The following is a 17,500-nucleotide window of genomic DNA, read 5'->3' as shown; positions in this document are numbered from 1 at the left end:
CATACATACATACATACATACATACATACATACATGAAATGAAATGAAATGAAATGAAATGAAATTAAAGTGAAATAAAGATGAAAATGGAGGCAATACTTCTAATGACAGTTGCCCTCTCTTTGGTGCCTGGCCAGTCTTTGAAGTCCCTGAAGGACTTGGAAATAGCCTAATGGAAAGAGCAGAGTAGTTGTATGAGGAGTATTTAGAAGTAACAGAATGGTGGATAGGTTGGTAGGTGCAGTGAGTGGAGAAGTAGCTTCTCATTTCTGAAACAACCATGTGGAAAGACAAATCCCGTGGTCATGGAGGATACGGCATTGGCATCAAGCAAAGGAGGCAAAGGAAACAAAAAGCAGGAACTAATCTACAGATCCCCAGTGAGAGTCTTTGGGATGGGCTGGAGAAGGCTTTGTGCAGTGGTCACTCTCTCACATTATCAATACAAGATCAGTGGGTGAAAAATAATGCAACACTGGATGGAACTTAACATGACATGACCATGGATCTAATAGGACATGACACAGTGGCTTATTGAAACAATACCACAGTGAATCGGTGCCGTAATCAAAGCTAAAAGGTGGTCGAATGAATTATTAAAGCGTGTGACTTTTATCCTTTTCCAGTGTATTTCGGTGACCTATACATCTCTATTTTGGCACACCAACAAAACGGGGGGAGCACAACACTCTTTATTGTGTGTGTACGTTGTCGTTTTTTTTTTACATGAAATGAAAAATCCTCCTTATTCGCAGTTAGTTCCACTCCACTATAACAGAGTCACGGTTCCACTAGAAACATCCACGTCTCCCTTTTATTGTGAAAGCTCGTACCGGACATTGCCGCCGCGGCCGCGAGCTTGCCGCGCTGGTGCGTTCCCAGGGTTCCGTGAGAGCGGTTTGCCCCACCCCACCTCCACAGCGCTATCTGTCTCAATCCACGGTCTCAATGTACAATCCTCAGAGAAAAAAGGCCAACATTATTCAGACTTAACGCCGCGAACAAACGCCTCGCATTTCCCGCCCCGACCGACTCTACGGAGCCTCCGCCGCCCAAACGAGCTGCCGCCGCGGGCGTGAGAGGCTGCATACACCGCGGTATGTTCACGTCTCACGCACATGTAACCACAATCTGCCACACGGAGTCAAAGGGAATACAACAAGCGGCGGGACCTGACAGCGGGCGGTGCACGCGCCGATAACGGGCGGCTTCACGCAGACGCCACCTGGATATCGCGTTATATTCAAGGACAAACTGGGGGAAAACCTGCGGAGCAGACGAGGCTTTCCCGATGTGACTAGAAAGACGAATTAACGCCGCACAGAGCGAGGGAAAAGAGCACGGACAAGGGGCCTTTTTTAGGGTCTCGGTCGAGCCCTTTACGCCGAAGACGCGGCGGCAGCATCTTGAAGGAGCCCGTCCTGACACTTCCAGGCAGGATATCGGGGAGAAGCGTGTGTCGGTCACGACGACAATCGGCGTGTAACGTGACGGATCTGAAGGAAACGGTCCTGGAGCAGCCCGATGATTCACACGCCATCGTTTTCTTTTTTTTAGCAGGAATATTTATTTTTAATTTCTTTGCCTCACGCCCTCTGATGTGATTCGAGAGGCAAAACAATCCCCCCTGTTTTTTTTTTGGGAGATCGCGGCCCCCAAGAGCCACGCGAAAGAAAGAAAGAAAGAGGCAAACGCTCGGGATAAACGACGCATTTCGCTTGTCTGTGGAAATGAATTGACTTGAATGGCGGTGGGAGGTATGTGCCGAAGATGGGCTCAAGAGGAGACTAAGGAAACCCTATAGGAAAAGAGGCCAGAACATTCTATGTCAAAGACGCCAGTGATCGCAGTCGAACCAGCCCGTGCCAAACAGGATCGACAGGATCGGCCTAGACCCGGAGAAGCTGTGGCTTTTGCACGCTCCGTGGATCGGCGTTGATGACTTCATTGCGGATTTACAGTGAGAAACACGGGACCCGAGCGTCTGAGAGGGCGGCATCTCCTTCTGACTGATCCGTGCTGAGAAATTGCCAGTAAATGTCCTTGTCCAGCATCGTTTTGGAGCCTCGACCAGTGAAGCCTTGCGTTTCTGCCCTACCTGTTACATAAATGTCACACTGTTTGTGTGTTTGTGTCAGGTGTTCCTGTATTGGCCCGGTTTAAAAGGCTATTAGGATTCATTGATTTCTTTTATTTAGATTTTTCGTTTTTTTTTATATATATTTTTCTGTTACCCTCCCTTGCTCCAAGCCACTTCACCAAGCAAGCACCCTGCCTCCCTCCAACCTGCCCAAACTGTTTGTTTTTTGGGGAAGATGGGCTGTCTGGGCAATAGTAAGACCGAAGACCAACGAAATGAGGAGAAGGCACAGCGGGAGGCCAACAAAAAGATAGAGAAACAGCTTCAAAAAGACAAACAGATATATCGGGCCACTCACAGGCTACTACTATTAGGTGGGTGTTGGCACCTTTTCTACTTCTACACGCTCCTTTTTACACCCAAGTATATTTGCACTCCACCACAGCCAGTTTATTCACCACTACAACGCTCACTGGAAACTGATTATAGTCGTGGATTTAGTCATCAAGACTAGTTTGTGGATTGGCTGTTCCGATTTCTCTCTCAGTTTGAAGTTTTTGTACGTAAGGCATCCAAGCAAATACTCAGACAACTGTCCTGACTCAAAATGACCATGTGTCTTCACCCTCTGTACATTTTAGATGAGAAGGTTCACTTCACGGGCTCAATACAACAGCCCGACTACAACTAACAATTGTTTAAAATATAGCGACGACTGAAGTCTTCAAGATAAATGATATCTAAAAAATACAGTGCATAATTGATGTAAATCAGAAATTGTCTATAAAGTTGCTGTTTTAGTTCTAAAACATGTGTGGCTTATGTTTTACAGTGTGTTTGGTCCAGTTAGTAGTTAACTTAATAAGTTAATAGTCACAATTATTATAGATTAATCTTTGCAGTCATACCAAATAGACTATATCAAAAATAGTACTTGTGAATGTTTTTATTATATTACCCTAAAAGTTAAGCACTTTTAAAACCTCCTTTCAGTGTAGATCTAAAACACACTTTGAACAAATGGACCGTTTAAAAAACTTAACCCACAATTATATTCAGTGAGGTTTGTACCCTTCACCTTTTCTGGGTTTTCCTTTTCTCTTTTTGGACATTTTTAAAGCAATACAATCACAAAAAGCCACGTATTAATCCAGAATTGTAATGAAATAAGAGTCGCTCTGTACGGCAAACCAGTTTTGCAACATTGCAGGAGGATTGTGTCCGCCGGGCTTGTCTCATCACAATAAAACCAGGAACAGGCACACTTTTGACTTCTAGAAGCCCTTATTCTTTAGGTTATGAAGCCATCTGCCAAGACATTACGCTCAAATAAATCAATGAACAACATAGGATTTTAAAATGCTAAAGCTATTTATTTGTGGGTTTGTCTTCGAGGCCTCCATGACATGGTCGTAGCATCGCAACTAAGCCTCTTGAACAGCAAATTAGCATTACTATTAGGATTATAGCCTCCTCTTGAACGACTACCCTGTTCATTTTAATCTGTAATTGATAGGAGATTTGTGCACAGTTACTCTTAGCCTCTGAATAGCAGCTGTTTAGCCTAGCTGCTAAGGCCGGCTGCTGCCCCCAGTGCACAGGTTTGCCTCGTTTCATTTTCATTTGTGCAACTTTTTCTTTTTCAATACCTCTATTTTTTTAATGCATTCACATGACGCACAGATACACAACAATCTGATGCGGACATTTTAGTTTGTACAATCGGAAAATATAAAGAGAAAGAAATTGTCAAATGGATTTTCTGTGACACAGCAAATTCTCAAGAGGAGTTTTATTGTCAGCACTTCATTTATTTCTTCAAATTCTAGCGTTGGAAATATGTTGGAAATAGAGGCTGTTGTGGGGTTGAAGAGGTCGAGTCTCCTGCAACTGTAACGTTTGTACAGATTGTCATGTGACCGTGATTTGCCCTAACTTATGCTTGTGCCCTCTCTTTGCTCTCAGGTGCGGGTGAATCTGGAAAAAGCACGATAGTCAAACAAATGCGAATACTCCATGTAAACGGCTTCAATGCAGAGTAAGTTCACCGAATGTACAAAATGACCGGATTATCTTGAATATCTGTATTTTCTGGATGTGAACTTTTCGTGAATTACGGCTGTTACACCAGATTTACCAGTCAACCTCACATGAACTATTCTAGAAGTATGTATTTATCCTTTGCTCATTGTAATTTTTGTCATTTGTTTAATTGCCGAGCCTTCCATCGTGAGTACAATTCAAACATTTGGTATTTTGGAGTAAATAGTCTAAGCTGGTTGACAGAGGAAGAAAGTGTTGTGTGTTTCAGGTTTTTTGTAGAAACATGGCCCTAGGTGTTGGGAACCACTTGGTTTTGTGAATTTTCTCAAACTTGATTCCGGGATTACGCACAACGCAAACAAAGTCACACTTGTCTTCTCTCTCAATCAGCATTTTCCTAGAAAGATCATCTTGTGCTTATTTTTGCCCGTGTGAAAAGGATGCTGCTCCGACGTGCCATCTTCACACAGTCCCTCTATAGTCCGTGTTATCAGGCTATAGTTTACTTAGTATTTGGATAAATATTCTTGCATAAATGGGGAAATTATCTTTGTTGTTGCTTAATTTGATCCATCCACAAGGCCAGAAAAAAACCCAATGTGTCAATATGGACTAAAGCTGCGATTTGTCCTTGATGATCCCTTATTCATGATGATATTTCCATATAATTCTCAAATGTGTTATAAATAATAAACTACAATACAAGTGGGTATGTTGCTCCTTCCTTCACATTTGGTCTAAAGGTGAGACTTGAGCACAGATGTATAGCCCTGCTGATAAAGTTGTTTGCTTTTGTGGTATTTCAGTCTTTTCTGTGACATATCTAACTTTGAAAAGATAACGTTTTTGCACAGTTTGAAAGAAATGTGCCACTTAAATGATTCATTTCTCAAAAACCTTACGACATTCACTGCTATCAGCCATTGCTCAAACGTCTGCCGTGTGATTCTGAAATTGTTGAACACTGAATAAACGGTATGTTGTGTGAAAGGGTTTGGCAATAGGCTACCGATACTTCAGCATATAATTATGACAAATGGAGTTTTGTCAGGAAAGCACGTGTGTGTGTCTGGACAGGAACCATTTTTAATGGTCATTGTTGGAATATAGACCCCAGGCCTTCACATGATATAATCACTATTCTATACTTGTGTTTACTTCAAAGTCTACTGGACTGTTTGGTGTCATAAATGTGAATGAAAGGCCTTTTTGCTCATCAAGAGTTCAAAAATGCTATAGAAACAGTCAACAAGTGTCTTTAAAAATAAACAAATCCACATTTATTCGTGACTAATTTGCAATAAATATATTTTATTTGATCCCTTATGTCTTTAAATATCCTCTGCTCTTTCTAGGGAGAAAAAGCAGAAAATACATGACATTAAAAACAACATTAAAGAAGCTATAGAGGTAAATATTTGTTCATTCTCAACAAGTTGCTGTCTTGAAAAGAAAATGTCTTTTTAAACTTGTCATAACTGTTTTAATTTCATTTTCCCAGACTGTCATCGCTGCCATGAGCACGCTCACACCGCCGTGCAAGTTAGCCTGTCCTGCAAACCAGTCCCGACTCGAGTATGTCATGAACCTAGTAAATCAAAAAGACTTTGAGTTTCATTCGGTAAGTGCACCTCTAATTCACTGTAACTAACAATGTTTCTTATCACGACATTATGTTGGGAAGGTTTGGTTTGCAATATAGCAACACAGTTATTATGAATCTGTTTTGGATTTACTTCACAGGAATACACCTTCAAATACAAACTTAAGTTAAAAAGTGATTGAATTAAGTAGTATTCTTCTTGATTTGAGTAAAAGGTCTGCCAATAGAACAAGTAAGTTTTTATTTATTTATTTTTTTGCTAGTGGCTTGTCTTTTTCTTATTTTAAGTAAAACAATATATTTTATGCTTGTTCCATTGTCAGTCAAAATATACCCCAAACAAGAAAAATACTCTTTATATAATATTATTATTTATTATTAATTATTTCACCTTTTTCTAGTGTGTTGATAATGTCACATTACATGATTTCCAAACTGGTTTGGTTTCCCCTGTTGAATGTCATATTAGCTCTAGTAATTGGTTCCTCTGAGGAAGTTTCTGTTGTGGCCTGGTGCCTAGGTGAGTAGCGCAGTAATTAGCAGGTGTACTTCCACCGGGAGCCGTGTCAATTGAATAAGTGTCTCACCTGAGAGATCCACAGCGATTAGCTCTCATTGTCCCTAATAACCATAAATGTCTCCAGTGGAACAGGCTCTCAAACTCCGGGAGGTGTCACCCCGCCCCTCGGACAAATCGGTGTGCCTTTTGTCCGGACGCTTTAAAATTCTGTGCAACAAAAACAGTGCCATCGTGATTTTGGACCGAAGCGTTGTTGTGTTGACAGACCCAGTCATCGGGACGCACTCGAGCGCCCTCGGTGAACATCTCCACACGTTTGAAACTACTGAGCAACCTGAAGCGCCACTGTCCCACTGAAGGAATAAGCTCCCTGAGAGTACCATTGCCTTACAGAAAATGCAGAAAACAGCCAAACTTAATGAGTTTAAACGATGAATAATATAAAAATGTCCTCTCCAGAGTCTATCAAAAACATGCCCTTCCAACATTTGATTTAGAGTAATCGTAATGTTAATGTCGGTTAAGGTACTCTTTATTCCCATCATTTCAGGAGCAGTGGTTGCAGTGGTTTTGCCCTCAGAAATACAAATACAATATTTCGGTAATTTTAATCAAATAATGTTCTGTTTTTGTATCATTCTAAATCACAATGAAGTTCTGTAGTCAAACTTTACAAATAATCACAATGTATGCAACACCACAAAGCTCTCCAAACGTGGTAACCAACACATATTCACTCACCTTTTTTAATCAATATCTGTGCTAGAAATGTGATGTTGGGCCCACAGTAAGGTTACATGTATGTGGACAAAACAAAGTGCCGTCCTGCAGTGTTTTTCCAGCTTTAGTGAGACCAGAGGCTCTCTTGTGATGCAGATCTGTGTTGCAGAGAGTTTCCAGTCAAGAGTCAAGTGTATTTGTATGTAAGCACAAGGTAGGCTCCTGGTGTGTGTCTGCTGCGTCACGGCAACTTACAAATGCGGGCCAATTTCATAAAGTCCACACTCCAGGCCTTTGGGTCAAATGTGGCTGTTCTGCCTCATCTCAAATATTAACCAATGGCAAATGTGAGGTGATGACTACAACTGTATTAACCAGCATTTTCCTATTTCAAAGATATTGTAAATTATGTCCCAATGACAGTCAGATTATATTCTCGCATGTGAGATCCAATATGTCTTTTAAATGTCATGGGTGAGGTATCTTATTTTACACAAAGTGTAAGTGAATTGACCTTAAAATGCATGTGACAATTTTGTAGGTTTTTCTAATTATTACTTAATTTGGTGGTATAGTCCCTGTAGGAAATATTTATCCAATTTTACATCAGGCAAGTGGCAGTTTGTCAAGTAAATTAAAAAAATATAAGATTAACAGAATCCCTTTGTGTCGTCAAAAAACGACATACCATCACAAATGCAGAGACAATAACACAAAATGGACACAATTTTCCAACAGTTTAAACAGTCGTATAACAAAATGTTTGTGTTTGCGTTTATATTATGGTTGGTATATTATGGTATGGTTAGGTAACAGTTGTGGAATTACCTTTACCTAATTCATACCCGTAGCTCATGTCCAACCAGGATGTAACATTATGAACCTCACCAAAATTGTCAACAGGGGAAAAATAGGCAACATTTTTTGTAAAATCTCAAATATAATCACGTGAACTAAGTTATGTTTGTGTGTTTTTGTGTATGTGTGTATGTTAGTATCATTGGTCTAACCTCATAAGTATTTATTTTTAATTAGAATATTTATGCACTGTATATGTTTTTTATCATAGGCTATATAAATATTTAAATTTGACATCTAATATTAAATCCAAAATCCAATATTATCTTATAATATAATATCCCCACCAGTGCTTGTGTAGTTTCTGAACGCTTCTGTACTGGTTTCTAAATGTTATTTATTACAGTACTGGTTCTGAGCTGTTGTTTACGAGTGTCTGAAATAATGGCTTGAAGGTTTGTGATTTTAACTTTCAGTAAATAATACAAATTCTGATACTTCAAGAAAATGTATTTGTACAGCTGAATGTACGTACACTCAGTTAGAGGAGGTTACACTCCAAACATTAACTCTAAAGCGTTACACACTCGGTTGAACTAAATAAAAGCATATAAGCCCTATCAATTACTCCGATTGGCCATGGCTCCACTCACCCCTCCTACTTTGGGCCCGCCTCCTGTTATTGGTTTAGGGCTGGCTGAAACCAGTTGAACTGGTTAACTGTGTTTGTATCATGACATAAAGCACTCAAGACCGTGTTAAATCTCTGTAGGATTAAATAAATAAAGATGTAGTAACTTAAGGATTGCCAAAGTATAAAACAGACACTGATTGTTGTCCACACATGTATGTCTTGCTTAGTTTACTGCATTTGGGCACTTTTTGATCAACTCGCTTAACAGTAAAATAAAAACAGTTAAATTTGCTCTGACCCCAGGGACCCTCGTTTCCAAAGAAAAGATTGTGATCACTAACACAATTGACAATGAAATAAATAACTTTTAATTTTTTATGAATAGTTTATGATTCAATTACACATATTACTTTTATAAAGGTGTTTTCCAACTCATACGTTTTTATATGCAATGAAAGAGTTCATCATAAAACTTGCTTTTCCTGTACATTGTATTTAAAAAAAAATTGAGGAATGGTCTCTAGACAGATTTATTTAATGTATATGTTGTATGAGATGTGTCTAGTGTCTTCTTATTCGTCTAGCTCTAATATTATTATTATTTTTTGTTGTGGCAATAATTGTGTAAAGATGGGGACAGCAGCCAGGTTCTATCAGTACAGAACTTTATTATTTATTATTTATGAACTCTGTGAACCCCTATGCCTCCTACCATCTGTCCTTCAGCACTTTCACCCAGACACACAAGGCCTATTTTAATGAATAAATTGTTCCCATTAGGGATGCATACCTAAACCCACGTTCAGGTCCGGATTCGAATCCAGAGGTTTAGGTTTAGGTCCGGACATAATGAGTCCGGACCTAAACCCATGCCATATTTGCATAATGTTATAACAGCATAACACAAGCAACTTGGCTAAATTAAGTTGAAGCCACTTGAACAAAGACTACTATCAATCACAAGGCTTAACTGCAGACTGAAATAAACTCAACTTGTCTGGTTTATTCACTGTTTAAGTTACAACTTACAAATCACAAGCTATTAACTAGCTGCTAAACCAGAGGTGCCCAAACATTTTCGGATCAACCTATAGATCTAAATTATAGTATAATTTGGTATTATTTTTATTGTCAGTATTAAACTTTTTATTTTTATTTTGTTTAACCATAATTAGGCAATAGAAACACAATGTAGGCTTTTATTAATAGCCTAATATTGTTTATCATATACAATATAAAAAGGAGAGAGAAAATCTGCTATTTAACTAGACCATTTAATACAGCTGAGTATTTTGAAATAAAATATACTGACCACAACTACGCTAATGATAGAAGGTTGAGCTAAACCAGAACTTCCTCTCCTCCTCCTGCTTCTTGCCTTGACTCTCTCTCCTCCCTCCATTGCGTTCTCTGCGCTTCAGCACTTTTCGCCGCTTCCCGGCGCTCTTCGGTGCTCTTCGGCGCTCTTCGGCGCTTCTTCGGGAATTCAGTAATGGCTGCCATTGACAGCGATGCATGGCAGTGTTTACGTCTTTTCCAGCGCAAATTTCGCAATCTATGGAAGGTTTAGGATGGTCTAGAAGGAAAAGGATATGGTATGTGAGTGCTAGAGTCCAGTACCGAATCACAAGGGTTTCGTTTTTTTTTTTGGACCCGAGTCGAAGCGTTTTTACAAGTCCAGAACTGGTCCGGCGTACCGGTACACATCCATTTTCACCCATTTTTGATGTAAACACAAGTCACTTATTTGTATTATTAGTTTTTTTTACTTAACCTAGAAATTCAACTTCACATTTGCAATGACAATCTGGGCATTTTTTGCACATTGAAAGTGAGAGTAAATGTTTGGTTGCAGTTTATATTGATCTGGTAGATCGGTGGTTTGTTTAAAAAAACAAAAAAGTCGTTGAGTCCAATTGTTTCATGCAGCAAAATAATTACATCTCTGAAATTGCTTATTTAAAACTTTATTATGTCAACATGTCTATGTTTCTTTTTTGTCTTTCCAGGAGTTTTATGACCATGCAAAGTTCCTCTGGCAGGACGAGGGTGTGCGAGCCTGCTGGGAAAGGTCCAATGAATATCAACTCATCGACTGTGCGCAGTAGTAAGTCTCTTTCCCTCACAAGTTGCATGCATTTGTCCAGATAAATGGATTTCGTGGATGCATATGTTGTCAGTTGTACATTGAGGTGTGTCCTGGACTCAGACATGTGAGGTGTAAAAGTTCACATGGTACTGATGAGCGCTGCTTTCTTGAGCCTGTTCAAACCTGAATTAATGTTTGGAGATGGAGAATTGATTCTACACATTCTAGTTGCCGCTTTTTTCAGGTCAGATACAATACTTGGGCTTTGAGTATCTGCTTATACGCAATATCAACCGATACCGAGTACCTTTGAAAGTAGTTGAACATGTCATTAGAGTTATTGTTGTAATAATAGGCTAATCGTATTATTTGTATGCCATTACAGTCACTTTGCAACAGCAAACCTACTGAAAATAATGCTTCAAGTGCCATCCATGAAATGTATTCATGACCGTTTTGCTCCTTGTGGATTGTAGAATACATATGTGGAGTTGCTCCAGCTGTGCTACAGATCTATCTGAGTCTGTTGACTCTGTGGCCTGTTCAGTGGAGCTGCTCACGCAAACTGCAGGCTCCCTATTTAACTGCAAAAGGAACACTGCAGCTTCTGAAGTCTATTCTGTCATTCAATCCAAACTGGTCAAGCTGGTGGTGCCTTATGCACTACGCTTTATGTGCGGCACTTTTTCTTGGTCACATATGTAGCCAATCATAGTTTTACAGTGTGCAGGTTTCCTGCTGCTCTTTTTAGGCTTGTTAAGCTCACATACTCTTGCGTTCCGGTCACCTGAGCATATGACCCTCCAAGTGGTTGTGGCCCTAAACATTCGCTTAGTTTATTTATGCCACGGGCCGGCCCTGTGCGATTGCGTGAGTGTCTTCTATGTTAACCTTATGTAGAAGCGTGTTGACGCGCGACCAAAGCGGTGCGGGTCAGGCGGGCAGCACAATGTGTTTTCCATGTTTCGGGCAAATCGGACAGCGCAAACGACTCAAAGTGAAAACGTGTGGACAATGGATGGGGCGGTAAGTGCGGTTGAAGCACAGAGAGATCAATGTGAACACAGCGTTCATCATGCAATTGGCCTAAATTAGATGTCTTTAACAATCATAAGCCAAAACTCCCTTCAAAGTCAACGTCACTTATGTGCAATGATAGAAAATGTCTCCGTGGAAGTTTAATAAGCTGTTTGGCCTCTTTGCTCCTATCACAATTATTATTATTTTGCCCAAATTTAATTTTTAATTTCCTGTTTGACGAAATCCAAGGCCTACAATTTCTCCATGCCTTTATAAATATTCTAAATGTGGCATTTACATGTAACCATTGTCATCGCATTTGATTTAATGCAGTTTTCCTAGAAGAAGGGTGAATGAGCAGTGCGTCTAAATAAGCCTATACCGTTTTAGAATGCATAGCTTTAATGGCTTGAAACTCTGAAAATAAAGTAAATATATATATATATATATATATATATATATATATATATATATATATATATATATCCACCTTGTAAATGCTCATATTCCTAAGTCAAAGGGGTTTGTTCCCATGTTATCTGAGGCTTAGGCTATCTTTTGTTTCATGTTTATAACCATTCTAATCAGAACATTTAGAGCATGTCCAAAAAAGAGCCCTAGATTTGTTGATTTTTTTTAGATTTTTGATAAAGTGTCTGTTGTGCTGAGAATTCCCACAACCTTTTATGTAATTCCATCTGGTCCATGAAATTTTGATTGTGGGTCTTAAGGCCTGAGGAGCCTACATCCCTTTTTTAAGATGTTTCATGGTGGATTATTATCATTTCAAGCACAATCAACTCAATTAGAGCCACAAATTAATTTTAATAGACATTGTTGATCTGGCGTTTCTCCAGAAAATGAACGACTTGTTTTGTAGCTGTTAATCAGAAAGGTTTATTGCCATTGTCAATGAACAGAATTAACAAACATAGGAACTTGATTCGGTGGAAAATAAAACAATGAACAATGAGAAAACAACTTGTATAAAGTCAAACTACATAAGTCAAAAATAAAACAATTAAAAACAATTAAAATATGCATCAAAATAGGCTTACTATGTACGCAAATTTACAGTTGAATTTACAGTTGTAGTGCAGAAAGTGAACAGTGCAGTGAGTGATTAGATCATGGTTGAAGTGACAGTGTTTAAGAAGTGTTCATGAGAAAGAAACTGTTCTTGTGGCGGGAGGTTCTGGTCCGGATGGACCGTAGCCTCCTGCCTGAGGGGAGTGGCCTCCGGCCTAAGGGGAGTGGCCTCCTGCCTGAGGGGAGTGGCCTCCTGCCTGAGGGAAGTGGCTCAAATAGACCGTGTCCAGGGTGAAAAGGGTCGGCTGTGATCTGACCTGCACGTCCCAGAGCCCTGGAGACGTACAGGTCCTGCAGAGATGGAAGTCTGCAGCCAATCACCTTCTCAGCAGAGTGCACAAGGCGTTGTAGTCTCCGTTTGTCCCTGGCTGTGGCTCCGGCGTACCACACGGTGATGGAGGAGGTGAGGATGGACTCAATGATGGCCGTGTAGAACTGAACCATCATCTCTGCTGTCAGCTTGGCTTTCCTCAGCTGCTGCAGGAAGTACATCCTCTGCTGGGCCTTCTTGATGAGGGAGCTGATGGTGGCCTGCGGGAAGCGGAAGGAGTCTATAGTGGTGATGGGGTAGTCTGTGATGGTGAGGGGGGGGCTGGGGGGCTGTGACTTTCCTGAAGTCCATGATCATCTCCACTGTCTTCTGGGCGTTGAACTCCAAGTTGTTTCCGCTGCACCAGGACACCAGCTGGTCCACCTCCCTCCTGTAGACAGACTCATCCCCGTCCGAGATGAGCCTGGTGAGGGTGGTGATAAGGTCTATACAAGTTTGGGCCATTGGACTACTTTACTCTTCTTGTCTATGTGTCTGTATTTGGTGAAATATATTATTAAGTCCACGTGGGGAATAGAGCAGCTGTTTGTTTTGATCATGGGGGTTTCTCGGAAACTGCAGCATTTTTTGTAGATGTTGGGACAATGGGAATAATCCCGGATGCCTCTACTGCTTCTACTGTCCTCATCAAAAGAGTGTGGTTGTGAGAAAACCACACTAAACATCTTGGCATACTTTTTAAAATTTCAATGTCAATAGAAATTTTGAAATTGATCAGTGTTTCTTTGGACATCCCATACTTTTAGAGGCATTTCAAAAATATTGTCTCTGATGTCTCTGTCCAACTAATGTGAAGAGACCAAGAGAGGGGTTGGTAGATATTGATTCCCAGAAACTTGAAACTTTCAACGCTTTCAACACAAGTGTTGTTCATCTGGACCATGGAGCTATCAAAATATCTGGATAGGGTATTGCAAGCTTAAACCTGCGCCATTGGTCCATTTGTACTGCTGCGAAAAGTCCTCCACAGAAAGCATTTTTCTCATAGATCGCAATATAAAAACAAAGCGCTCATGTTCGGCTGACAGGGCACCTACAGCTTAAACATAGATCGGATTTTGTGGTGATTTTCGCTTATTTTGAGATCATGAAATTTTTCTCTGCTCAAAGTCCTTCAGTTCTCTTATAAATAGTCTTTTAATCTTTAGTTTCGGCTCACTCTGCTCTGCTCTAGCAACTCTCAAGTCACGTGGTACACGAGCCCGCGCTCCTCGCACATGCCACTAAAGGCTAAATTGGAAACACACGCCAATGAGCACCGCTATTAGCTCAAAACGGGGGCCATATTTCAATGCCGGGGCTTGATCTGGACATCAATATGTGTTGGTTTTTGCTTCCTATGATGTGTGTCATGAGCTCTTTTGTTTTGGCCACATTTAGAGATGGGTTGATTTTGTGGCACCATGTGATGAGGTTGCTCACTTTGTCCATAAAGTTCAGCTTATTGTTTACAGATCTCAAACCTATGACTGTAATATTGTTTGCAAATTTAGAAATGCTTCTGATGGGACGTATTGCCATTTATTGTCATTCTCAATCATTGAGAATGACTCTCGGATGAGTCTCGAAACTTTTTGTTTTTTCTAAAAACCAGATGACTACAACTGAATATTTTTCTACAAGTTTGTCGAGTAATATCTAAAAGAGAAACTGCTGAATTCACGTTCAATTAGTCAAATTTTCTCCAAGAATCATGAGAAAACAACTGCTTGACACTGTCTCTGACAAATCGGTATAATCTCTCATTCATCCAGGAATGGTCCATACAAGGCAGGAGTAATCTAGCTCAGGGCAGTACCTTCAGGTTGAAAATGACTGTGTGCCTGCTTTGAAACCTTTTCTACCTCTATCCCAGACAGTTGTCATGGTGCAAGAAAGGGGGGCAGAAAGGACTAAGTGGGAGGGTTTAGGGTTTAGGTCAATCAAAAACTCTTGTTTTTGAACACATTGCTTCTTGTTACTACTAAGGCTTGGTCATAGGAAAAACAAAACAAGATTTTTGTTTGTTTGTTGTATTTGATAAATAAAAATGTCTTTCAATATTAATCTCCTGTACACTAACGAGGCAGTCTTTATAATTGTCATAATAAATTAGAATTTAATCCTCAAGTTTGAGCTCTGCTCCAAAGCACATTTTAACTAACAGAGGACTGGCAGTTAACCTTTCTCAACCATATCTTTGACAATTGGAGATGACCAAATCTTTAGCTTGATTAACATTTGATTAATTGCACGGCCTTTACATCCCATTTACCTTGAAACAGTGTGATAATTGTAATGACTAGGACTGTCAATATTTTGTCTTTCTATTTGATTTGGAGAAACCGTGGCCCCAATAATAAGTCTATTCTGGGTTGCAAAGCCTTCTAATTCAGGATTGGGTGGTGCTAATGTTAGAAAAGGGAATTGGTGGCTTGGAGAAAGCGATTGAAATAGCAAATCGGAGGGTTTCCCTGCATTGCGGGATCTCTCCTCCCTCCTCTCTCCCACACCCAGCAGCCCCAGTGGTACGGATCAGATGCTGCGTTGGGTGGCCGGACCGGAAGTGCTCCCCTCCCCCCGGTCGTGCAGCTTATGTAAACGGAGAAGGAGAGAAAAAGAGAGGGTAGTGCTATTTTTAACTAGGGCAGGCTACAGAAGGAACAAGAATGAGCGAGTGTGTTAGCACAACTGGAGCATTATTGATGGAGCTTGTTATAATTAAAGCAAGAACCCACAAATAGTTCTTTATTGCTGCATAGATCATATTATAAGTTAGTGCAATGGCCAAGGCTTTGTGTCTGATGAGGAGGAATATGCTGCGGCTTCCCTTAACCCTATTTCTGCTCCGTCATGCTCTTCTCAAGTACGTTTTGATACAACTGCTTTGATTTCCTGGTGCTTTTTAAAACCACTTCCCTGAGCTGTAAAGTCACATGCTCAGTGCCAAGATGTCACTGTTCACTGTTCTTGATTGCACGTGGATGTCTTATGCTTGGTCTCAGGGTTGGTTAAGTACTGCAGACATTCATTCATAGATGTCTGTACGATGTACGTATGCATGATGTCTCTGAGATGGAGTAAACGTGGAAGCCTCCGCTAAAGCTCTCACTTTTTATATATCAAATCAAGCATTTATTATTACGCTATTGTGGAAATAAGGATAATAAAGTTTTTTTGTCCAGTGACTAATTAAGAAACCTAACACCAATAAAGCAAAATCTTACTACGAGTTCTGATAAATGAAACACTGAACGCATGACTTTTGTATAACTACTGTATAAGTGACGCACGCACATTAGCTTGAACCTGTTCAAGTCGATCTGGACTTTCTGGTTCTTGTTTTCAATCATTTTATTAATTGTGCTTGCAGTATAATTCAACGCAGGCAACTGTTGCCAATACATGCATTCAATCATTTTTAGCAGAGGTTAGATTATCAGCATTACATTTTATTAATCTACAATAATTATTACTGCTTTAATTGAGTACAAACACTTAGTAATTGAGATAATTAACTTAATTAATCGTAAGTACACTCTTATCATTTACTTGAGTGGAAGCATTTCTTAAAAATTTTACCTTTTCAGCATTATCAACTTTCTTTTCATTTGTTCGATCTCTTCATTTTAAATACCCATTCGGAGCTACTTCTCATTTAAAAAAAAGCTTTATTAGATACTTTCAACTGTAGCTAAACTGTGTAATTATTAGTCTGCATGAGGAGCATAAATACTCTGAAGACGCCTGGAGGAATTGGTGAAAAACACCATCATGAGACATTGCCGACCAGTCATAGATAATTATGGATCTGGAGACAAAAAACAAAAGGCTGTTCACATGTTGTGTGCACACAACATGACTTCCTTTCTTTTTGAATTGTTGCATGTGACTTCGGCCGCCCCTGAGCAAAGAATTTTGAAGCCAACAATGTGTTGTTTTCTTTTTGTTGAGGCCACCATTACGAGAGGGAAGAAACTGCAGTAATGAACGTCAACGAGCCTGAAATTTAGCTTTTGGAGTTTATCATTGTCATTAAATTAAGCTGTAAATAACAATTCATCTTAAAACTAATCAGATTAAGCATTATTGACCGATATCTGTCACGAGTGTGCTTTTAAAGGGTTTACATTGCGTAGATTGCACCCTGAATCTGATAAATCTAGACATCTGATTTACTTTCCACCTGCTAATATCAACAAAACGTTTGTGAAAATATACTTTATTGTAAAAGCCTGTACATATATAACGTCAACTGATGCTTATAATTAAAATGATATGGTCTTGAGAAAATAGTGAAAACATATTGTACTCAATTTCACTAATGTGAAGCTGTTGTACAATAGGCTAATTCACTCATGTCAACGTAATAAACACCTGAAAATCATTGTTTGACTTTAGTTTGCGATTATATTAAACTGTCAATTATGTTAACAGTAAATTTGAAAAGCTTTTGCTCTCTTCAAACTACTTTTTCTCACAGTTGATTGATATATTCATAGTTAATGGATTTGCCAATAATCTTAATTAAGATTTTGAATTGTTATGAGATGATGGTTTAATCATTCCCCAAATGAAAACAAACCCAAAGTAA

At 39.6% G+C, this 17,500-nt stretch overlaps 1 protein-coding gene across 1 annotated transcript in view; it reads left to right on the top strand.

Moving 5' to 3' along the window:
• Nucleotides 1-2,191: 2,191 nt before the first annotated feature.
• The window catches only part of LOC140365990 (guanine nucleotide-binding protein G(s) subunit alpha-like), a 29,231-nt gene continuing 13,922 nt past the window's right edge, over nucleotides 2,192-17,500 (top strand). The window contains exons 1-5 of the mRNA XM_072452622.1: nucleotides 2,192-2,454; nucleotides 4,046-4,118; nucleotides 5,479-5,533; nucleotides 5,625-5,744; nucleotides 10,408-10,505. Of these exons, the coding sequence (XP_072308723.1) occupies nucleotides 2,316-2,454; nucleotides 4,046-4,118; nucleotides 5,479-5,533; nucleotides 5,625-5,744; nucleotides 10,408-10,505 (485 nt within the window). The 5' untranslated portion in view covers nucleotides 2,192-2,315. The remainder of the gene's footprint in view (nucleotides 2,455-4,045; nucleotides 4,119-5,478; nucleotides 5,534-5,624; nucleotides 5,745-10,407; nucleotides 10,506-17,500) is intronic.

The sequence above is a fragment of the Eucyclogobius newberryi genome, unplaced genomic scaffold, assembly GCF_026437365.1.
Source record: "Eucyclogobius newberryi isolate DKJ021-1_F unplaced genomic scaffold, fEucNew1.0.hap1 SCAF_19, whole genome shotgun sequence".
In the NCBI taxonomy this organism is placed as follows: Eukaryota; Metazoa; Chordata; class Actinopteri; order Gobiiformes; family Gobiidae; genus Eucyclogobius; species Eucyclogobius newberryi.
This window is presented reverse-complemented; position numbering and strand designations above follow the sequence as displayed.